The sequence below is a fragment of the Setaria viridis genome, chromosome 4, assembly GCF_005286985.2.
Source record: "Setaria viridis chromosome 4, Setaria_viridis_v4.0, whole genome shotgun sequence".
In the NCBI taxonomy this organism is placed as follows: domain Eukaryota; kingdom Viridiplantae; phylum Streptophyta; class Magnoliopsida; order Poales; family Poaceae; genus Setaria; species Setaria viridis.
In genome coordinates, this window is record NC_048266.2 from 23535070 (window position 1) to 23559056 (window position 23987).

General features: G+C 41.3%; 1 protein-coding gene across 2 annotated transcripts; it reads right to left on the reverse strand.

The window, feature by feature from the left end:
* Nucleotides 1-537: 537 nt before the first annotated feature.
* On the reverse strand, nucleotides 538-21023 carry LOC117852781 (achilleol B synthase). 2 transcript variants are annotated; one of them, XM_034735032.2, is made up of 18 exons: nucleotides 20764-21022; nucleotides 13725-13910; nucleotides 13203-13292; nucleotides 12900-13088; nucleotides 11838-11922; nucleotides 9469-9635; nucleotides 8482-8670; nucleotides 7869-7982; nucleotides 5816-5938; nucleotides 5609-5728; nucleotides 5065-5163; nucleotides 4240-4296; nucleotides 3415-3461; nucleotides 3175-3318; nucleotides 2909-3086; nucleotides 1918-1992; nucleotides 1705-1788; nucleotides 538-971 (listed from the first exon to the last, which is right to left on the reverse strand). In XM_034735032.2, the coding sequence occupies exons 1-18, from the start codon at nucleotides 20959-20961 to the stop codon at nucleotides 855-857; spliced, it is 2262 nt and encodes a 753-aa protein (XP_034590923.1). In that variant the 5' UTR covers nucleotides 20962-21022; the 3' UTR covers nucleotides 538-854. The 2 variants fall into 2 exon arrangements, with proteins under 2 accessions (XP_034590923.1, XP_034590925.1); XM_034735034.1 differs by lacking the exon at nucleotides 5816-5938 and having other exon boundaries at nucleotides 20764-21023.
* Between the last annotated feature and the right edge of the window lie 2964 nt (nucleotides 21024-23987).

Genomic DNA, 23987 nt, shown 5'->3' on the forward strand with positions numbered 1-23987 from the left:
GAGCAAAATAGATCTCGATCAGAACCATCTTTTCCGTGATGAGAGAGTATCATCATCTTCGGTTCAAACTTTGAACGGGGTAGTATGCATGCGCGTGTTAATAGGGTGTAGTGTGTGCGTGCGTGCGTGCGTGTATGTATCGTGTTTCGAGAAAGAAAAAACCACTGCACTGCCGAAAGACTTACGTCCAAGTATTTAGCAATCATAATGTGACGCGCCAAATCATCCCCAATCCCGGTGATGAAATACAGCGTTTCCGTACACCCGCAGCACTGATGCACAAATAATGTTAAAGAGCAGCATGCAAATTTTCTTCAATCAGCCAGAAAAATTCATGGCAGCGGCCAACATCTTGGAGCAAAATTCATATATAGTGACATTCAGGTTATGGTTGCTTATGGTCATGATTTTCCAATGTGTATAACCAGTCAACCAGAGCGAAGGCATCATATCTGTTTCTGTGCGCTGGTATTGTTCCTTCGGATTTGCACGCCATTTCTTTTCCCGAACCGTTAGTAAACATTGACTCAGAAATCATAAAGACGAGAAAGCACGGCAGCTTTATTTGCAGATAGGGAAGGGCATATCACGCAGGATGTACATCAATTTTTCGCTATCAGAAAATAACCATACAGAGCACAGTTACTAACATATAACTGCAATTCCAAACATTTTGTGATTCTTTGTTAAGTATATGCAGATCCTAGACTTCATTTACTATGGATCTGATTTTGTTTCTTAGTTGCTTGCCTTTGGAATAAATGCAAGATATACACGGCTTCAACTGTTGTTTGCAGATTCAGTTACCCTTAGTTGCAGGGATGTAAGTATGTAACGATTCAAGAATATTGGTTTCAATTCTTTCTTGCAAGAAGCCGATGGCGAAATTCACCAAGAGCCCAGATCGGGTACAGGTTCCGGTAGTTGCCGTAATTGAAGTATAGGGAACTGTTGAAGCACCCAACGTGTTCCTGCAATCAAAGGACAGGTATTATCAAGTAAGTGGAGTAGAACCATCAGGTCTAACTAGAACATATACATGTTGAGGTGTGGCAGGACGGCAAGCGTCAATTGACAAAAAAAATATTGGTGTATACATTCTGGGATCGTTATATGCATTCATGCCCAAGTCTTATGGCCAGAAGTCGAGTCCTCCTCCATGAATGCATAAACATAATATATCCATTATTCACAGAAAATGAAATTTTGATCAATATATCAATAGTAAGTACATGGCATATGGATGGTAGAGTGGGATTGTTGGTAGGCAGGTTGCAATTTCAGGCTGCACCTCCGGAGCAGAGCATAGGCCTCATTGCACTGGGCCTAAATATTTCTTGTTCTGGCCCAAAATAAACTGGGTTCTGGCCCAAAATAAACTGTTATTACATTGATGTTCTTTAATTTCACTCTATAAAATATGAGTGAACTTAAAAGGGCTGATAATAGATGTCTGAGAACTGTCTACAATGGACATATATGAAAAATTGTACATTAGCTTTGTCACTTAAACTATCTTTACAATTTTATAACTTTATGAGGAGACTTGTTCCAAGTTACAAAAGGTAATAGTCAAGTTTCTATATCTTGAGACCTTATAAGAACAATAATCAAAATAAATATTTAGCTGAAAGAGAAGAAAACAACCAAATCATAGTGCTAAACTTATAATTCTTCTATAAGCCAAAAATAAATATAAATTACTTGTTGGGGAAAGTCGCCTGACTCTAGTTGCATATTGATCAATTCTTTTGCAGCATGATATAGAGGTGTTGGATCTCGTTCCACCTGTATAGCATGCCCATGATATGAAATAATAAGCAGCCATCATAGCAGTTTTATAAATAATGTATTTTTTTGGGAAGTATAAATATTAAATAATGTATTTGTGACAATTGTAACTTGCAAAATATATACCTGCCCACCATAAATTAAAGCCAACATTGCCCAAGCAGTGTTTACTGCATGAGGACCACTAGCCTCCACGTACGACTGCCAAATATAAAGTGGAAGACATGATAAAATTCATTAAGATTTGGAGCAATCAATATTTCCTTAAAAAAGCATGTTTGAGATATAGTACAGCTCCCAACATCAAATATCGCATAATGTTATCTGGAAAGTCATGATGCGGATAAAGAATTTTCCAATAAGTTGGTAGATAGTAAAGGATTCATATAAAAAACATGACCAATTATTTTTTTTCAGTATCAAATATATATTAAAAGTAGACATTATTTATATTACTAAGAGCTTGTTGTATGCAATTATAATATAGGAACCAAGGGTGCTTGATGTAAACCCGTGATGAGACAACTAAATAGGTTAGGAGAACCAGCAGTAATCATACAGTTGCCTCCATTTTTTTATTCAAAACCAAAACAAAATGTTTAGACCACATGGGTCTGACAATACTTACATATCATACAGAAGCTAGGATTTATAAAAAAACCAAAAAGACAACAAAATATTTTGTCTCAGTTGCATGGTATCACATATATTTTGACAGAAGCTGATACAATAACTTCTTTATTTTATAAAAAAGGATTGTCCAAGTCAACATATATTTGGGTACAACTGTTACCACAAGCAGTTGATTGCCTTTCAACAGCCAAGATAACTCAATACAATCGAGAAATAAGATACTAGTCCTGCCAAATTATTCGTCAATCAGTGATTCGAATTTCTTCAGTTTCCTAGAGGCAATTGAACATGTTATTTGTCGTTACAAAAACAAAGACTCATGAAAACAAGCACCTTAGAATTGGACTCAGTAAATGGTTTTCACTCAAATTACATTGCTAAGAGATAATATCATGCATCTAAAGTTCAAAAAAATTAGAAATATACCATAACCTGAGCAAACCTTCCACATGGTTACAGTTAAATAACGAAAATTAACAGTTACCTCAGTTTCGCTAGAAAGATAAGTTTCACCCCATCCACCTGTACGTAGCTGCTTTGACAACAGAAAGCTGCATGCTTTCCTGATGGAGGAACTATTTTCATAAGTTCTTCCAGCAGCAGTTAATCCTTTTACAGCAAAGAATATTCCATAAGTGAAACATACACCCCAACTGCCAAACCTGTTGGATCATAATTAATCTAATTATTGATTTCATAATTTAAAAGTTTGAATAATTTGCAGATAACAAACAAGATGATTTCAGAGACCAGGAGCCATCTTTCCGTTGTTCCTTCTCAATAAACTCGGACGTGCTTTTAATGCAATTTCCTATCTCTTCTTTGCGGTATCCTGGATCCAGCTCTTTGAACATAATTAGAGCTTGGAGCACTGATGAAGTGCATTCAACAGATCTATGAGTTGGTTAAAGACAACAAATCAGGTCCCATGTATAAAAAATAATAAGAATCAAATGCATTGATAACTATTGAGGATATTTCATTTCTTACGGATAGTCGACAACAATGTTGATAAAGCTCTCCGAAGGGTTGAGAACCTATTGCCAACAAATTCCAAGTCAGTGTGCAGTCAGGCATGAAATTATTATCGAGAATAGCATTTTGGTATTACGAAAAAATGTTACACAAAATGCACTGTTAGACATATATATGTGCTACATGTGTGGTTCGGCCCATGGCAGGCCCAGGCGTGTCGTGTGCCTCTGGCTTCTGCCGACCATTAGGGATAGATTGATTCGAGACTGGGCAAGGATATCCGTCGGATGGTTCTGTTTCTATAAACCTAATCCACGATCTCCTTGACCATATAAGCTGTACCCTTGACCCTCATCAATCCAATCTACTATTCCACGCAATATTCATTGCTTTCATGGTATCACGAGTCCGGGTTTCACCGGATTCACGTTATGCTGTCATCTCCTAGCGCGCCGCCATCTAAGCATCAGAATACTGTCTCCCGCTCAAGTGCTGAAGCAGAGTATCGGGCTGTCGCAAATGCAGTTGCTGAAGCTACTTGGTTGTGCCAACTATTGTTTGAGCTGCGCACAACCCTGAAAGCGAAAGTTCATCTTGCAGTTTATGTTTTTATGTCCAATTGCCCAAACAAATAATTTGTAATATAATAAGCTCGGAGTGGGCTATCTGTCTTATTTATGGCAAGACCTAGAAAGAGAGTGGAATTTCTAAACATGGAAGTCATTGGGTCAAATTCTCTATTCATTTCAAATATATTTTTTTGAACGAAAAACTATATTCAAACATGGAAGTTACAAAACTTGTTTTCCTGGAAAAAAAAAGAACAATAATAACACTCACCTCCAACAAAGGACTGGTTCTTTTACGCTCATATGTAGAAAAGGTGCCATCATCATTCTTCAATAAACATAAAAACATGCTCAATAAATTTAGATGTCAAGTACATCACTAAATTGTTCATAAACTGGGTAAAGAATCATATAAAGAGAAAACAACAATTTCAGTAAATTTGGAAATATACAAAAACAAGCAATTGTGTTGTGTAGCAGAAAACACGGCAGCATTTTTTTCTACTTTGGCACCTTGGATACTACTGCATGAGTGATGATATAGCAGCTACGCGCCCTTCACAAGAGACCAGTTGGTGCAGCATTACTTCTAAATCAGATGTAAGCATCATCAATGTACTTATTCCTTGGGATTATTTCGGTATCGACGTGTTCTATGGTTTAGAGATAACCTTTGTATTCTTATCTATTTTTTCCTGTGAGTTTTGTCATGTTGAACTAATGAAATGGATTTCTCCATAATCAATCCAGCAAGAATGACAAATTAGTCTCCGCTCAACCCTAAAGTTATCCCTGCCATTATACAGTACAATACATCTTTCCATTGCTCAAAATATGTTCATGTTGAACTGATGAAAGGGACTACACCAAGTGGGATTGAGTCACTGCCCACAATGGGGTGGCATTTGTCGACAAAATCTTCTCCATTTAAAAATTGAAAAATAGTGCTACTCACTCAATTAAAACCGTTTGAACATGTGCAGGTGAGAGAAGAGGTTGCAAACAAGTTGCTAGTAGCGAGCCAGATTACGCCAACTTTAGATTTAAGAGTTTATAGCTATAAGAACATGACAAATCATTTAAAGAAGAGTCATACCACATAAGAGAGAATGCAATCCACTGCATCGTACAAACTTTCTCCTTTTATGGGATCCCCAACAAGATCTGGAGAGATCTTTGATAGCAATAACAGTGCCTAAAGAAATGAAGCTGAGTGTTACTGGAAGAAACTTTGAATGAGCACTAGCGACATGTGACGTATTACAAATATTTGAACATAATAACGGCACTAAAAAATATTCCATATAATCATGAATAATGATAAACCTGCATATGTGAGTGCACTTGTAAATTTGTTTCAAAAAAAGCATTGACATTACACACAGTATAAAGAAGATAAATCAAGGACTATAGTGTTTGTAATGCATGTGTATTTCACTAGTGCACGTCTTATTTATCCAACAGTGATTTATTACTACAACCACTGAAGTATGCAAACCGTAACATAACTACTTTTTGACTGATAATGGCTGAAAGAGTACTATGTTATTATGTCAAGGTATATCACGCACACTTTTACCAGGGAAGAACATAATTAAGGTTTTTAGAAATGAGAAATATCAGAAGTAACTTGTCTTGACCTTGAGTGCTTCAGCAGTACAATCAGATACATTCCACCCATTATCTGCTGTTGAAAGAGTCCATGAACCTTTGGATCTATGGCGGTAGTAAGCTTCATAGTCAGGATGATTTTCACGGATCTACATAAAGATATGCATATAAAGATTTGCTCTTGCAAACATTGCTTATTTTACAATATATAAGAATAAGTAATAGGAAACTTGAACCTGTGAACATTTAATGAATTCATGAGCTTTACGGAGTGTTGGACTAAACTCATTAACAAGACCTGTTGAGCAATAGGCTTGGACAATGAAAGCGGTCTCCCAGGCTGGACAACCATCATACACCTATTATAGAGAGTGTTTGTACAATGCTTATTAAGTCTTAACAAAACAGAACGGGTTGCTTCTGTAGAAATAGAATGAACATGTAAGTGGCCATCGGACACAACCTTTCCAATAAATCATTGTGATTGGAAATAGCCACGGTAATCTAAAGATTGAACATAATAGCCCACCCAATTAGGATTTTATGTATAAAAAAAAGTTAGACTACTGTCCAAGCATCCGATAGACTTGAACATGACTTGGGGTGAACATTTTGGTAATATGCTATCAAGAATGGTAATGTTCAAATTTATGGTCCTACGGTAGTAGTCATTTTATGATCAATATTAGGAAAAAGTCCATTTTACTCCCTTCACCTATTTACTTTGTCCATTTCACCCCCTCAACAAAATATTGGCTCAATTTACTACCTCTTACTATTGAAAGTTTGAAACCGGATCAATTTAGCCCTTAAATATGATTCCAACCCAGTTGTGCTGATGTGGCATAATTTTGACCAGTCTTAAGTTGTTTTAACGGCTGATGTGGACTGCATGTCACAGCTAAGCAGAGCACCGTGCACCTAGCATGCAGAATTAAGCCTGCGTCCTTCCCTCGCGCCAGGCGAGCTGCAGCGCGGCACCACGCCTCGCAGTCACAGGTCAACCCCGAGCCCTACGTCTGGTATATATCTCGCTGCTGTGCACGCGCATACATCTGGCGCTCGTCTCGTCAATCGCCACGTCGTTTTGATCCAAAACAAAAATCCAGGGCAACACCGCTCTACTTGCAAGCCTCGAGGAAATGCAGACTGTACTCCCATCATGCTAAACGTGAGCATCTTCACGTGGGCAATGCATGCGACATCATCAACTTCACATGAATACAAATGTTACACAGTAAAGTTTTGTCAATTGCAGTAACAGAACTGACACCTAGTGATCCATGAAGCACATCATGCAGCATATTATTCCTACTGAATAATCTGACAAAGATTAAAAATGAGTCCCAGCAGGATCACACACTGGAACATGTTATTCCATGCTCGGGACCAAATCTCAGTTTGAATTTTTGTGCACATTATTTCCATGGCGAATCATTTTGCACACTAGAACAAGGAAGAGTTCTTGACGACGACTAAATTGTGTGGACGGTAAATAGATGACATGGTAATTGACGAGACGAGCACCAAATACATGTGCGCGCAAAGCAGCGAGATACCAGGCGGCCAGGTGCGCAGGGCTCAGGGTGCCGTACGAGCCGCAGCGCTTCAGCTTGGATTGCACGTGCGAGGCGCGGCACGGCACTGCAGGCTGCAGCTCGCCAGGCTTAATTCTGCATGCTAGATGCGGTGCTCGACTCATCTGTGACATGCAGTCCACGTCAGTCGTCCAAACAACCTAAGACCGGTCAAAACCATGCCACATGGACAAAATTGGGTTGAAATCTCATTTGAGGGGGTAAATTGATCCGGTTTCAATAGGAAGAGGTAATAAATTGAGCCAATATTTTGTTGAGGGGGTGAAATGGACAAAGTAAATAGGTGAGGGGAGTAAAATGGACTTTTTCCTCAATATTATGGGTTCTTAACGGTCCAATTGAAATGTGGCTATAACTAGAAACCAGTGTAAGGCCTGGTGTAGATGTTAATACTGGCATCATTTGTGGCATTTGGCACTGTAGAAACATATTTGTGAAATTATAAAGGCTCTGCTGTTAGCCTGTTATGATCTTTGACAAAGTAGTGCTTGGGGTTCAAATAGGGGGCTAAACAATCAAGTCATGAATAGTGAGTGTTGAACAGAAGTTACGAGTTTCATTGAACCTAGGTTCGTATTGATAAATTCTTAACCAGAACATATCTAATATTTGTAGCCAAAGCTTCTCAATAACAAAAAACAAGAAAATGGCGAGTAGTACAATTGCTGCACAAGGCATGACAAGATAGTACCTGTGCCTTCATTCCATCTTCTGCAAGCCATAAAAAATCATATATCCTTGGAAGATGCTGCTTGAATGCATCTGAATTTGGATTTTCTGCCCAACAACAAATCATATCTAATGCCTACAAGCAAAGGGTTGAGAAGCAGTTATAAATTATTATAAATATTCTTGTCCAAATCATTTCAGTCATCCGCAAGAAATGGTTCTCTTTTGACCCTTTAAACTTTGAGACAAGTGCACTTGAGGATGGGTAATATTGCTATATTAAGCTAGCCAAATTACATTTGGCCGTTACAGATATATTTGGTAGAACTCCAAAATTTTAAGAATCAATGCATCATTCTGTAAGCTAGTAAAAGAAATTCAAATAGATGAACTACGGTCAGGATGATGGGCTGAGCCAATCTCCAAGATTGGATTATGCTTGATATTATACTATTTATCGAATCCGGCTAATTCAGCATATGCCTGGGTCCAAACAAAAAGTATTGCATTTGCCGAAATGAAGGGAAATTAGCAGAGATCACAAAAAATTTATCATATAGTAGCAAAGGTGCCCCCCCCCCCCTTTTGTAAGATCAGCACTCAGATCACTCTCCAATATTTTTTTAGAATATTACCTTGTTTATTGGACATACACATATGTATTTACTAATTTCATCTTCATAGTAGATATGCTTTATGATGTTTTTCAATGCTATATGTCTTAACTTGTTTACTGGCCAGCAATTCAGCATTGGCTCCACGACTTTATTAAGGCAAGTCCATACAAGATTTTGTGCCATTGTCCGTGGATAGATAAGGTCCACCTGCATGCACAGAAACAGAAATAACTGAGAATCAGGCAATTGAAATTGTATGAATCAAATGTTTGTTGCTAAACATACTAGAAAGGCTCTATATAATCTAGCTTCTTATATATAATCATGATGCTGAAGCTAAAATATGAACATAATCTCTTCCAAAAAAACGGACATGAATATAACATTTTTATGACAAAAATGATCAACACTTTATGGGGGAATATAGAACTGAAGCTAAGATATGGATATCCTTTTCAAGTGCTATTATGCTGCAGAAAATATCTTTGGATTAACATTTTTGAGTATTGTATTATGATCCAAACCAATTAACAACTGAAGCTATCAAATAAGCTCAATATAGGGGTCTCTAGGCCCAAATTTCTGTGACATATTTCATGGACAACAAATGCAGATTACAAAATAAGATATATAAATGAGTTGGTAGCGAAAGCTGAAATTTCTAATACTTTTCTTGTTTTTATTGATTGAATGGATCATTTTCTTCAGTGCCAAATATGAAAGTCGTTTGCACATATTACTCAAAAAAGTTTTTTTTTCTCGAACAACGCAGGAGAGCTGCGTGCCATTTCATTAAGATACACTCAAAAAAGGTTTACATACCCAACCAATAGCTGAGATTGTGGTTGGAGAATGTTTGAATCTTCTAGAAATGATTTATTGTATCCACTATTTCCAATAGATATATTGCTTTCACTGATTAAGATCGAACAACTTATCCAATATGTTTTGTTTGGATAATTAAAAATTCCATGCAGAAGTAACAAAAACATAATAAAAACGAACCTTAGCACAATTATCACGAGCTTTGTTCCAATCAACCTCATTGTATGGTACACCATAGAGCTCATCTCTCAATGCCAATATGGTTGGTGTAATTGGTCCAACAAACTTCTTACCAAAGAGATAAGCCATAGGCAAATAAACCATGCGGGTAAAGACCCAAAATCGTCCTGTGGTAGGGGAAATCTACTTTTTAATCAGAAAAATGGAGGATTTAAGAGCAAGTAAGAAATATAAAAGGTTCATAATGTCAGAGAATAAGACTATTTACAATGGTACATTTTATTCTGTTAGCAAGTAGGAATATATGGTGTCTGAGAATGAGATAGCCTGATAAAGGAACATTTTATTACCATAGCAATAAGGATTTATAATACTAGTTATCGCCCTCACACAGGCTCTTTTTTTCTCGAACAAGCAGGACAGCTGCGTATCATTTCATTAAGAATAAGAAAAGTACAAGAGAGAGGGAGTAAACTCCCTCACCCCAAACACTCAAATGTAATCTACACAGCTGTGGGTCTTGAATATACCCACCAATCTGCATGTAGGGTGTCAGATAAATATCTTATTTGTTTCATGCAAGTGTGACTTTCACAAAATTCCACCTTTTCAACTAAAAGTATTCCAAAACTTATGTTCATTATGTGGTTAGCACCTCTAATTTTTCATTTATATAAACTTTTGGGGTCCGATTTACCTAGAATTTTGGATCTCAATCTAATTTTGAAGGATCATATTTTTTAGATACATCAAAGAAGATGAGAAAATTCCACCTATGTCATCGAATGTAAAAGTTTTCCCACATTTGCCACAAAAAATTGGTATTTCCTCCAATGTAATGCAACTGGTTCGAATCCTTGTTTCCCTCACCACTACTTTAAAATAGCTGACAACTGAGATGCTAAAAGACATACATAGACACATCTGCTTTCTTCTTCTCTTAAACCCCAATCACTCAAAATCCAGAGGCTGAGTTAAGATCCCAATCTCCCAACAGCAGCTGCACACATTGCTTCTTCAGTTCACTTGATGGCAGCCCTGTTCCATCATCCTGGAGCTCCAACAAGGTACAGAGAGCAGGATGGAGAAGCCAAAGCACAGCTCAGGATGGCTTCAGGTTAGCACGACATAGCACAGCACTAGAGACTGCGGCTCTAGTTGGCGTGGTTCCCCCTTCACTCACGGCAAGCATCAAAGTCACAGCGACGGCACCAGGTCCATGTGGTCTGACAAGTGGTGTTAGGGACATAGGCCAACAACATTTAAGAACAAGCAGAGCTTCAGCCTATGTGCTAAGGGGGTGGATCCAGCCAGTGAATGGCCTCAACCTAGCTCATTGTGCACACAGCAAGCCCGGTGCAGTGCAGGAGGCAACAAGCTCCATGAGAGGTGCAGTGCAGTGCAACAACAGGGGCGAAAGATATATCGTTATCGTATCAGATCTCCCATTCAATTATTTTTCTGTATTTCGATTCATGGTGAAACATGGACTTGAACCAATAAGTAAGCTATTAACAAATCTCTGTTAGAGTTACATATTGACCAATGATCTGATTAATTTAGTAGGCCACAACAACCCAAAGAAACTCTGCCTTAAACCTTGACCATTAGTTTCTTACCCCCAAAGCATCACATTGCAAAAACACAAAAACTACTTCAGGAAGAAAAGGAGGAATAAGGCCGGGACCATGCAGCCGACTCCACCACCTGAGATGAATTACTCGATTTCCTTTAGTTATTGGTTATTTGGTTGAGATAGGATTCAGCTGTTAACAGGTTGCTAGCTTAAGATTGTTAGCCATGTTTATTAGGGCCTGCTCTATATTTGGACCAGGCACAACCATTTGAGATTAAGCAAAGAATAATCCCTAAACCATATAATTTGGCAGTTCAGAGCCTCTTTGCGAGGGAAACTCGCCTTCGCCTCTTTGCTACCCTTTCCATCTACTAAGCCATATCAATTTCAAATAGCACATCTATAACACCATATTGATGACAACAGCCACAAGAGCAATAATAATAATAAAATGAAAAAGGTAAATTCACCATGCATTTTTGAGTTTGTTATGGTCAGTGATCCCCTATCAGACCAGGATTGGAGCATGGAACTAATTGGACCAGGGCCCAGAGCCTATAACAAGGTTTCTTGTCCATTAAATTAGTGCGCCAAGAATCAATTATAAAGGGAAATCCTCACTACTCCCGTCCGCCATCTAGCCCTGTGCACCAGCCACCAGGCCGCTGCCACCCCTGTCTTTCTCTCTCAATTCCCCAAATATCTCCGGTTTCTCTTCAAAACCTTCAGTGCTAAGCTGGACATTACCTATACCAAAGCTTCAACTATAATTATCATGAGAAAAGATAAGTACCTGGATGTATTGGAAGGAAGTGAGGGACGAGCCATAGTTCAGGAATTATAGGATTATTTCCAGACCAATCATACAAGCCTATCATCTTCATTCAAAAAAAGGCGACCATGAATTAGTCATTTCCAAGTCAAAAAATTATAATTTACAAACAAACATAACTACAATTGGCATTCTAGGCATCCTGTTTCCAGTATGACCCCCCACCCCCCCCACCCCTGAAACCAATAAATGCTAAAAGTGTAACAGAAATTTAAATAATATGTTTAATTTTAATTGCAAATCCAATTAAGATAGCTGTGGAATTTCATTGATATTAATTCAGAATATCATAGATAACAAATAATTTGGGCATCACAGCGCACAAGCCCCATCATGTCAAAATGGCCACATTAAGCTCTAATTGGAATTACCTTTATGTACAAAATGGAAGTTTGAGGTGCTCTTGCATGATAATTGAAATTGACAACAATGAGGTAAAGTTAATATCCAATATCAAAGGTTTTAAAACAACTTTAGGTTTGTTTAATGATAGAATCAGAAGCTAGAACACACATACATCCCTGTATCTTAACGGATTTTCCATAGTTTTTCTCAAATATGCAGGAGAGCTGCGTATCATTGCATTAAGATAGGAGAAAAAGCCAAAATGGCCATACAAACACACAACACACACCCCTTACTATGGATTTTCCATAGTTCGGATTTTACCTACTATTTCTTCAAACCTATAAGAATATTTATTTTTAGTAACATAGTGCACGATAGAAGGGCAGACCTGGCGCAGTGGTAAAACTCTCCACTTGTGGCCCGGAGGTCCTGGGTTCAAACCAGCCTCTTTGCAGAATTTTAAAAGAATTTTGCAAGTGTAAGGTTGTCTAGGAATTCCCTTCCCCAGACCCCACCTTGTGTGGGAGCTTTCGCACTGGGTACGCCCTTTTAGTAATATAGTGCACGATACCTATGGGATGTTACATATGGAACCCAGGCAACATGGAACCCCAGTGGCTTTTACATTCACATGTAACAAACATTTCATTTTTTTTTTAAATTAAGAGGGCATACCGAGAGCCATATTTTTCCCCATTGTGGTATTGCAGCTGCACTTCCATGAGATAAAATCCATTCGCGTCCTTTGGTCAAAGCGTCATGTGTGCTCTCCTCACCAAGAAGTCTTAAGGTAACATAGTTTAAGCATGAGCCGAACATGGTGCTCGGTCCCACCACTTGTTTACCCCAACCACCATCTGCATTCTACAATGATCACATTACATACAAACTTTATTATAATATGCCACCTCTAGAAAAGTAATTCACAGCTGACCAAATGATATTACTAGAAAGTAGCTGGAAATGCCATCTACATGCCTGTATGTTATAAATATAGCGACATATCTCACGTCGATGTTCTTTCGATAGGACAGTATTGAGTGATCCAGTGATATATAGAGCAAATACCTGCAAAAATAAAGAATACTCATAATGTTGTGCGCAATTCAACCAAAGTATTATTGTCACTGTTTATTAAAGCTTGTAAACTACTCCCTCCGTTCCAAATTGTAGGTCGTTTTGGCATTTCTAGGTTCATAGTTTTCACTATGTATCTAGACATAGTGTATATCTAGATAAATAGCGAAAGCTATGAAACTAGAAATGCAAAAACGACCTACAATTTGGAATGGAGGGCATATGAAATAAATAATAACAATTTATTTCTCAGATTTCATGGTGGCTCTAGCTGGCATTTGTCATTAATTAATCAATAATGCTAAACTGGTCAGCATTTGTCATAATCAAACATGAATCGCCTGATATAAATGTTACCTACAGAATATATTAAGTTGGGCAAGCAGGTCGGCTGATGGTGTCAATTCAAAATAAAATGCGTACCAAGAGAGGCATAATGAACAAAATGCCACTGAAATCTACAGGCCAGTGCCCATCATCTGCTTGCAGACTAGAATGTTGAGCGAGAGCTCGTCTCAATGATGTTAGTATGATCTCTTCTGTGACTTGTACATTCTCTGCAAGCTTGGCGGGTGGAGGATCCACCTGAAGATGTTTTTGTTTTGCATACTGCAATAGAGTATAGTTACGTGTAAATAATTTATGGTAAAATCAAGAAATATTTAAATCAAGTGCACACAATATACAACAAAAACATAGAGGAAAAAACTAATATCTTTATATTAATATGCCAAGTTGACAATCATTACTTTAATAATGGTTTTTGCCTCTAGTAATCTGTGGGCATTGAATGCAAAGCATCTAGGCTATAACAAGGGACAGCAACAGAATTTCTTTTGTAATGTTAATGATTTTGCCTCCAGTGGCTCTGTGGGCAAGAGTTTGGAGGCTATATGGGGTGATCCTCATGGCAAAAAATCAGCAATTGCATGATTTCAGGTCTTCAATGTTGGACTCCATCCATACCAACAAAATTTGTTAAAGGAAACCCCAAACTACCCACCTATTTGAAAGGAACCAGCATTTCTGCCATAAATTAGAGAAATAATCTAACTGTTAAGAATTCCAGCTGAAATTCGTACAATTCAAAAAAATCCTAACTGGTTGAGTTTCTTTAATTAATCTCTGATAGCATTGTATGATTGAAAGGTTGCAGTAACAAATTGTCTATCATTCACAACAACATCCAATACTATACTTTCACTTATCTTTCCTGCTTCTTGCCCATGAGAAATCAAGACTCAAGAGTGACCACTAAACACCAGCACTAATTTCTGCATGTGGACGATTAGCCTTTCCTGACTGATACTGACTACTGTTTAACAAGACCCAGCAGGAATGTAAAGGAAACAGCAAACCATATCTGAAGATCCAGCATCAAAACTCGTAGTCCAATTGAGTAATTATTCGCTCATATTCACTAGTTCACGCCAGGGTCCTAACTTCGCTCACATCAGGATTCAGGAGCAAATGGGGTTAGGAGAGACAAGGGGTCCGGGACCAACTCACGGAATCGCAGCAAGTGGCGGCGTCTTCTCCGCATTGGAAAGGCGTCGCGTCCAACCTAAATGCTCCATGACACGGACGGGGGACGGCGGATGGCGACCATGAGGACCCCGCCGGGCGCCGGCGCCGGTTTGTGCGGCAGGGAACGCGAGTGAAACCGAAACGACGGCGGCGGCGCGGGTGGAGTAAACAAAAGGAAGCGATGGTTCATGGCTGCCGCCTGCCGTCTACCACGACTACTATTTAGTTAGGACCTTGAACACATTGGTACTTTCATTAACAATGGCTTACCATTTATTTGTGCATTATACTCCTTCTGTCCCAAATTACTATTTATTTTGGTATTCATTTTGGTTTTTCTAGATACACACATTTCGATATGCAACTAGATTTGATATTTTTAGTCCTTTTATTTTTCTATTTTATTGTTGGTTTAAATAGAGCCAATGAAATCTTGCCCCAGAGGTTTTTTATTTTGGGTACCAAGGTTTTTTCCTTTCCTCCTTAGTCTATATATATCTATACCTACCTAATATTAAGTGCCGCGTGTTTTTTACAACTGTCATGAACATTTTTAAAAAAATCTCTCATTTTTTTCATAATTAACCCTCAACACAAAATTCACGGCACTTCCTATTCATGCCTCTATCCCACCCGTTTGTGCTCGACGGTAGGCACAACTCATTGCCCGCCCCTCACTCCCTTTCTCAGTTTGTCTCCAACCGCAGCTCCTGACTCAATATGCGGTGCCGGTGGCACAGTGCTCATCCTTTCCTCCCTCCCCATCTAGCCAGTATCAAGATGCACCCAGCCTTTTAAAGCTCGCTGCCGACAATCATCACCATCGAACTGTTGCTACGAATCGAGGCCAACACCCGCCTTGCCACCATGGGTGGTCCAGTTGAGCTCATTGTGCTTCTGTAGCTCCTCTCGCAGCCACTCGAACGCTGCACTATAACCCTAATAGGGAGCAAGAATGCGCCCAGCCATGCCACCATGATGCCTTTGGTGGACACCTACATGGAGAGGAGGAACACATGGGGGGCTGCGGTGGCGACGCCAACCGTGTCCCCAGCTCGAAGCCCGTCGAGGATGTAGAGGCTAGGATGACGAAGCCTACCACGGTGTGCACTGCGAGGTGGAGCCGGACCTTGGTCCGGGAAGATGGGTGTGACCAGGGTGGGCTTGTCCGGACACGGCGAGAAGGCGACCTGGTGAGGAAGTAGGGAAGAAGGAGTACCGCAATGCTAAAGTCTTATAGCAGGACCATGGTGGAGACAGGCCAACACGGTAGTCGTGCCTAGCTTGTTGGCTGCTTGATGGAGATGTACTAGTGGTGGTACGGGCGCGCCCGTGTGGTTGGGGGGCATGGATGGCAACGTGATGCTACTTCCGCCGTCGGGCCAACACCCTGGCATGCAAGTGAGCGAGCAAGGCTGCCAGGGAGTGCAGCGCAAGTTGCGGCGTCAACTTAAAAAGCTGGAAGCGGTAGCAAGCGACGGAGATGTTTGGGCCTCGTAAGAGTGATGAAGTTACGACAAGACAGCCAGCGGCGGAGCTCGCCAAATTTTTTAGCTGGGGCAGATATTATTTGGTGTGCCGGCCGTTGCGCTCGTTGCTTGCCACTTGAGCCATGATCGGAGACAACCTCCACGCACACACGCCCTGACGCACGCACAGGCGCACATCCTGAGCCATCGCACGGCAGAGCCACAGCCGACCACCTTGCCACTGAACCGATTGCAGCAGTGCAGCCGCGTAGCCAATGCTGACTCCAACCCGCTGCTTCTCCTCGGCGCCGCCCAGCAGTAGCAGCTATGCTGTAGCCGCCGCTCCCCTTGCTAACTCGCTCTCCCTTCCTACGAATCAAAATTGCGGCTCCTCACTGATCTCCCCTGACGCCAGTGATTCACAGAACAGAGCAGCCAGCCAGGACAGCCGCACCAGGTCTAGGCGGCGCGGTTGCAATCAGCGACCGGCATGGACGCACGCTATTGTCGAGTGGCTGGCTGGTGCCAAAGCACAGTTGGAGCGTGGGCCTTTTACCTATGCGCTGGGCCAAAACACAAGTGGGCCATCTACTTGGATGCAACCACCGACCCAAGACGGACTTTGTTTTCCTCCTCCGTCTGTGGCTCTGTGCGACACGATAGAGCCTCCAGCGCCGCTCCGGCCGCCAGGAACACCATGGGGGAGGATGGATTTCTACTTCGTTAGTAGCTGGGGCAACTACCTCACTCTGCTGTATGGGGAGCTCCACCTATGAAGGCAGCATGGCGCAGGAGCATACGACAAGCCGCGGTGCCCTAGAAAGCAAACTGGTACGAGAGAATAGCCCATCGAGCTAAAGTCTTTTGACTTTGATTAAACTTCTTGTTGACCTGTGAGCTATATAGGCTCTAGCGCTGTGCTGACAGGAATAATGGATGGAGGCTCCCTAGCGCCGTACTAACACAAAAAATGGATGGAGGCTACATGTTGGAGAGTAAGTGGAAGTCATCATCTCCGAAACTTTCAAGAAGGCGCACACTAAATTTCACAAAAGAACGATCCATTCTGTATGGATTTTTTTTCACCAGCGGATTGGCTTGAGAATGGGTAGGATCCATAACAACACGCAGACGTTTCTGCTAGTCTATTCTAAAAGTCCATATTTGTATACGACATGTGTGACCATTCCTGTTGCAGGGTTCTCTGGGTGAAAACCCTGTCCAGATTCTGGAGGAGCGACGATGGCGCCACTAGCATCGTCCCCTCCTTGGAGAAGAGCCAACTCGGCTTGTGGCATTGCTGGTGACGTGTTGATCATGGGAGGCTGTAGCCGGTGGTGGCGGCCCCATCGCTACGAGCTTGCGGCACGGCAAGACGGCATGGTGCAGCACGACAAGCTTGATAGGGGTTGCTGAGCTCATGTGGAGGCGATTGCAGTTCTGGTGGCGGTCAGGGGTTGTCGCATTTTTGTCGGGTTGGCTGCTTGCAACGGACTGCGGCGGCTGGTGTTGCTTGGCAACTATTAGTGCGGCATGGGACTGTGTCTAAGGACGGCACTTGCAACAATAGCATCCTAGGATGACTAGGCTTGCAACGGACTGTGGTGGGTTGCTCAGCTTTGCTGGGCTACTCTGGTGCAGTACATCGTCGGAAAACGGCGCAAGCGACTACTTTGTCTTACTGTCATGGCGGTGGAAGCTATGTGTGCGGGTGGAGCAATGAAGCGAAGTCGACCTGCGGCGGTAGCTTGGCTATTTGATGGAGACCTTCGGAAGCGGGGCAACATTGCTCACCATTCCGATGGTGACAAAAGAAACGGATCTATGACGTGGAGTGTTATGGCGGGCGTGGCGAGACCCCCGCACACGGTGTTTCTTTGAGGCGACGAGAGAGGCGGAGTCCAACAGCGGATGTAGCAAGGCCCCCGCGTGTTTGTGTTATCATGGTGGCGACTGCGAGGCAGTTGGTGAGAGGTTTGGATCTGGTGGTATCACTCTGTCTGGTAGGGTGAGGTGTTTGCAGCGGCAATACGACGAATGGTCCTGCATGACGGTGGCCTTCTTGGTGCGATGCGGTCTGTTTCCCTCGAGTTCCTGTCAATGTAGGGTCACGTCTGGAGGTTTCAGCGACTACATTAGAGTGAGAATGTTGGTGGATGTCGCGATTAGGTTTTGGTTCGGCTGTCGTTGTTGAGTGGAGTGGTGGTTTGGCGGCTCCGAGTTGAGTGGTTACCAGCGTTGATGTCTCAATCCAACTGGCCAAGTCTAGTTTGTTTTTTTCTTTTCTTTTTTCTTTTCCTGCCTATGACCTTCTGAGTCGTAGTCTCGTATTTTTTCTGCTATATCAATAAAAACTCGTAGGATAAGGTTCATTAAAAAAAAGTTAGTATATTGGTATACATAGCTTTCGTTTGTAAAAACTCCTTATTACTAGAGTAAGTTTGTCTGTTTTCAACTTATGTTCCAAAATATCAGCTAAATAAGTCTATTACGAAAATATAGGTTTATGAGTATCGGTACTTCTTAGTACAAACTTAGTCAAATTTATAGAAATTTCACTTATAACAAAACTTGAATGACTTATTTTTTAAGGACAAAATGAGTAGATGAAACAAAAGTTAATGCCCAAAGCGTTTTCCTTTTTAAAAGAGAAGACACTTTGACGATCATACAAACCGGAAATGGGAGCTTAGGGATATCAGATAATGCTTGAGCTGCAACGTCCTTCTATTTGCACATAAATACTGCTGGCGGTCCGAGCGGCTAGGACATGGCTGCCGCCTTGCGGCGCATAAATATGGGTTGTCCTACCGACTATAACATCCTATTCCGTCAATAAATATTGGAGGCTCAAAATAATGCATTTAATTGACTGCTCATCTGAACAAGTATAAATGAGCCATTCCATTTGAGTTTGAACATAACCATCACATCTGTAGCCTTAATTTTGAAATATTGTATACTGACGAAAAGCAACTTTTGAGTTATTTATTCTAATACAGATAGAAAATCTAAGTACAAAGAGTGATGAAATTGAGGTCAATTCTCACCAAGAGTTATACATATGTACCCTCACAAAAGATCCACCTGTCAAGACAAAACGAGGTAAAATGGATGACGAAAGGGAGGGGGAAGATCAAATATTCCCAGCATATCCACATTAATTCATTCCTTACGCGTGACATACAAATTCAGACACGATGTGATATAGATCCATTACCTACATATATAGGTCCTGACCCTTCACAATATAGGCCTTAGTAGAGTAGGTTTAATAGTACTTAATCTATTGTTGCTTTTATATCCAAACATGATATGTTTTGAACATTTGTGCACCCTGTGTCTCGGGTTGTACAAATGAAATTCAGAGAAGTTGGCACTACATAATGATCTTCTCCAACCTTTTTTTCTCAAACTAATACTAAAAAAATCGTTTCTAGGAACTAGAATTTGTAGGGTCGGGCGCACCAACTGCCACTACTTCTCGTAGCTAAAAATAAACCATTTATAGAGGTGGGTGCATACCCACATCTACAAATCGATTTTTAGGAGTGGGTCTGCCCCCGCCCCTACATATGACCGTCCTAGAAATTAATTTTAAAAATTCAAAAATATAAGTCTAGAAAAATTGAAATGAATAGTAATTTGGAACGGAGAAAGCACTCAAGCGGCCACCACGGTGGGGTTCTCTGCTGCCGGATACGACCGCAGCCGAGAGAGCGACCGGCATGCTGCAATTATGCTGATGCTACCGTCCATGGCCGCTGCCTCCAAGGGGAACGAGGGGAGCCCATCTTCAGCCATCACGAGCAAGGGCACCGGCAACAGCACGAGTCATGGACGGCACCGCGGGCGCCGCTGCCTCCGGTCCCCGGCGTTCTGCTGTTTTCCATCGAAGTCCCAGGTTGCTTGTTTCCATCGGTGATCAGCAGAGAAATCGACCAGAGGAGGGAGAAGGCCTTCGGTAGTTCGGTGACCACACAAGGATCCCGTTACATTTGCCGCAGCCAAACAGAATACGTATTCGCTTGATTCGTGATGCGTTTCCGTTACCATTAACGTTACCACAATTGAACCAAACACCACCTAGTATAGAACCGAAGTTTGAAATAGTTGACTTTATTATCTGTTCTTCTTCGAAAAGTTGTCGTCTCTTAGTTACCAGGGGGAGCAAGACACTGTTCCACTTTCTTTTGTTTATCAGCGTTCACCATTGGCTCTGGCTCTATCTATCTTTTCTATTCTCCTGACATGAGGCCACTAATGGAATAACAAAAACAGAAACGTAACGGGTTTTCACTAGAAGCGTGGCCAGAAAAGTAGGTCCGAACTCTTAAAAAGCGTCTATGAATCCATGGCTAGCGGATTTCTCAAAACCCAGGAATGCTGGACTACATACAAGTATACAACTCGTTCCAGACATGAACTGGTATATGGCAAGGTTTACTGTTTGTTATGTGTAATACCTGCATGCGCAAGAGAAGGTCGGAGGCCTCTCTCTTCTGGAAGCGGCGCTCGGTGAACTCCCGGCGCACCCTCTCCACCTCGGCGCGCTCCTCCGGCGTGCCGAGGTCGGGGTCGAACTCCCAGACCGCCCGGCCGAGGAAGTTGTTGGACGTCTTCAGAGATGCCCTGTCCCCCTCGGCGACCTTGAGCCTCCACATGGTGGCCAACAATGTGTACGGATGGAGTCTACGAGCGAGAGAGCGCCCAACAAATCTTGCTTGCCACCTGCCACGCCGGTTCTCTTTATAGAAGGAGCAGGACCATGGCCTTAGTTGCCAAAATTTGGAATGCCAAAATTATTGTGCCAGCACTGTAGCACACTGTAGCGTTTCATTTGTATTTGTGAATTATTATCCAAACATTAACTAATTAGGCTCAAAAGATTCGTCTTGCAAAGTACAACAAAAATGTATAATTATTTTTTTAATTTCGTCTACATTTAGTACTCCATACATATACCGCAAGTTTGATGTGATGAGAAATCTTCTTTTTGCATAGTGCTAAAGTTAGAATTTAGGGTGAACTAAACAAGGGCCATGCACCGTACCGGGCACGCACTGCACTGCTGCCCAACAATATTTTTGACCAGCGTTAAGAGACCGACAAGGCCACTATGCTGCAGTCTGTATACGTGTCTCTCGATTGTCGCTCCACTTTGGGTCACTGTAGTTTCACCCGGCCCTTTCGCCCAATTGGTCCAGCCGTCCTTCAATTTAATTCCAGAAATTAATGATCAAGCCAGCCTAGCAACTACTATCAATTAATGATCAAGCCAGGCTTGCAAGATATCAAATCGTTGGCTTCTGCAGTTATTTTTTTTTGGATTTGGGGTGTTTGGATACTATGTGCTAAACTTTAGCAGTATCACATCGGACATTCGGATGCTAATTAGAAGGACTAAACATGAGCTAATTATAAAACCAATTGCAGAACTCCTATGCTAATTCGCGAGACGAATCTATTAAGCCTAATTAATCCATCATTAGCAAATGGTTACTGTAGCACCACATTGTCAAATCATGAACTAATTAGACTTAATAGATTTGTCTCGCGAATTAGACTCCATCTGTGCAATTAGTTTTGTAATTAGTCCATGTCTAATACTCCTAATTAGTATCCAAACATCCGATGTGACATGTGCTAAACTTTAGCACGGGGTATCCAAACACCCTTAAATCTATGAGATTCATCCACACCATTCTTCATATCACGCACATGGACAGGGACGCACTACTGCCCAACAGTTTTCTTGACCAGTGTTAAGACCTAACTAATCTGTCTCGCTCGATATAGGATGCTCCTAAATTAAGCACTTACTGATTATTTATTAAGTGAGCATTTAAGCTATTGCTATCTTTAATGCCACCAACAAATCCAGAAAAATATTGCACATATAATCTGGCTTTGTATATCCTCATAACAAGACATATGCTAGACGAAACCACAGCGATGCGCCCGGTGGTTAAAGCCTAGAACACCTGGTGACGGAACTTTGCAGCTCGCCGGAGATTGAGGTCGATGCAGCCCAGCTTGCTAGAAGAAACTCGTCGAGAAGCTACATTACTCCTACTCCTAATGCAATAGCGTGAAGCCGAAAAGGTAAATAAAAGATAAATGTGTTGTATATTGATCGTGTGATAAAAATTACAACGACCGGGACCCTTTATATTTATATGGTGGATGGCCTTTGATGTTACATAATTGGCATCTAACCACGTACAAGGCAAGTTACGTACACGATCTTTTCTAATCAAAATTCTATCTCTAACTAAACCAACTCTATCTCTAATCAAGCTTATCCCTAACCAACTCTATCTATAGAATATTTTATTCTATAAAGCAACCTCCCATACGTGGGCTTCCCTTGGATGCCAAACTGTTGGAACTTTTGCATTATCGGCCGATTCCTTCCTTTCAGAGCATATTTCCTACATTCGGTGTCAACACAGGCCCCCCAGTTTCGGAGTACGAAGGCTTCATGTTCCGAAACTAACTATAGAAATCCGATAATTCGGTGTCAACACAGGCCCTCCAGTTTCGGAGTGTGAAGGCTTCATGTTCCGAAACTAATTATAGAAGTCCGATGCTTGCCTTTAGAGCCAATGACGTCTAATTGCCATATTCAAAGCCACATCGACTCCTCTTGAAATATAAAGAACCCTATCGGCCTGATGCCTTGATCCCACTCTGAGCCGATAACTTCGCCGACAGTAGAAACAGATTAGTCTGTTGACATCAAAACTTGGTGCAGTAACCAGCAAGCTTTTGTTGTCAACACAGGCCCCCCAGTTTCGGAGTATGAATATTTCATGCTTCGAAATTACTATTTTGCTTGAACCAATCAGCCGATGCAATTTTAACTTCATCGGACTAAAATATAGCAAAAATCCCATTAGCCGAAAACAAATCCGTCAGCTGAAAACAAATTTCATCAGCTATTTGCCCTTCCGTGGTTTGGACATGCTAAGCTTATTGGAGCCCAAGACTCCATCAACTGAATAAAAAACTCCATTAGCTATTTATATGGCCAGCCGACATTATTAATTCCATCGGCTGAAAGGAATCGGCTATTGTATGGCTAGCAAGATAATTCCATCGGCCACTCTTCCTTTTCTGTATTTCTTATCCATCAGCGAATAAAAGAAAAGATTCCACTGCCAATGGCCTCTTGATCCGCTTCTCATTGGCTAAAAAAAAATTGCCGTCGGCCACTATGCCTGCTGATTATTTTCCATCGGCTAAAAACTATAGCATCGGCTGAAAAATCTTCTATCTCTCCCATCAGCTGTGGGAGAATATTAAATAGGCAGCCGATTCTTGAGCAGCCGATTCAACTTCTCTTTTTTTTAATTCCAACTGGGCGATGCTTTTTGTTTTAACTAACCCGCCGATGCTTGCCTGCACTTTTTTTTTAACCAATACACCGATGCTTCTCTTCGATCGGCCGATTAGCCAATACAATTTTCAATCCGCTAAACCAATTTTTTATCGACCGATGCCAACTTTTTTCTTCTTCTATTTTTCAATCGGTAATACCAATTTTCCATCAACCGATGCCACTTTTTTTTTCTTTCTTTTTCCAATAGGCTGAACCAATTTTCCATCGGCCGATGCCATGCTTTTTTTTTCTTTCAATTCCAACCGGCTGACGCTAATCGGCCGATGCCTCTCTATGTTTTTTTTC

Bases quoted from the DNA above. Each gene is read 5' to 3' on its own strand.
- LOC117852781 (XM_034735032.2), bottom strand. From the start codon at position 20,961: ATGTGGAGGCTCAAGGTCGCCGAGGGGGACAGGGCATCTCTGAAGACG. The intron at 5,729-5,815 runs GTTCAAGTTTCC...ATCTTTATGTAG, and splicing joins AATTCATTAAATGTTCACAG to ATCCGTGAAAATCATCCTGA. The intron at 3,462-4,239 runs GTGAGTGTTATT...TGTTGGCAATAG, and splicing joins GAACCAGTCCTTTGTTGGAG to GTTCTCAACCCTTCGGAGAG.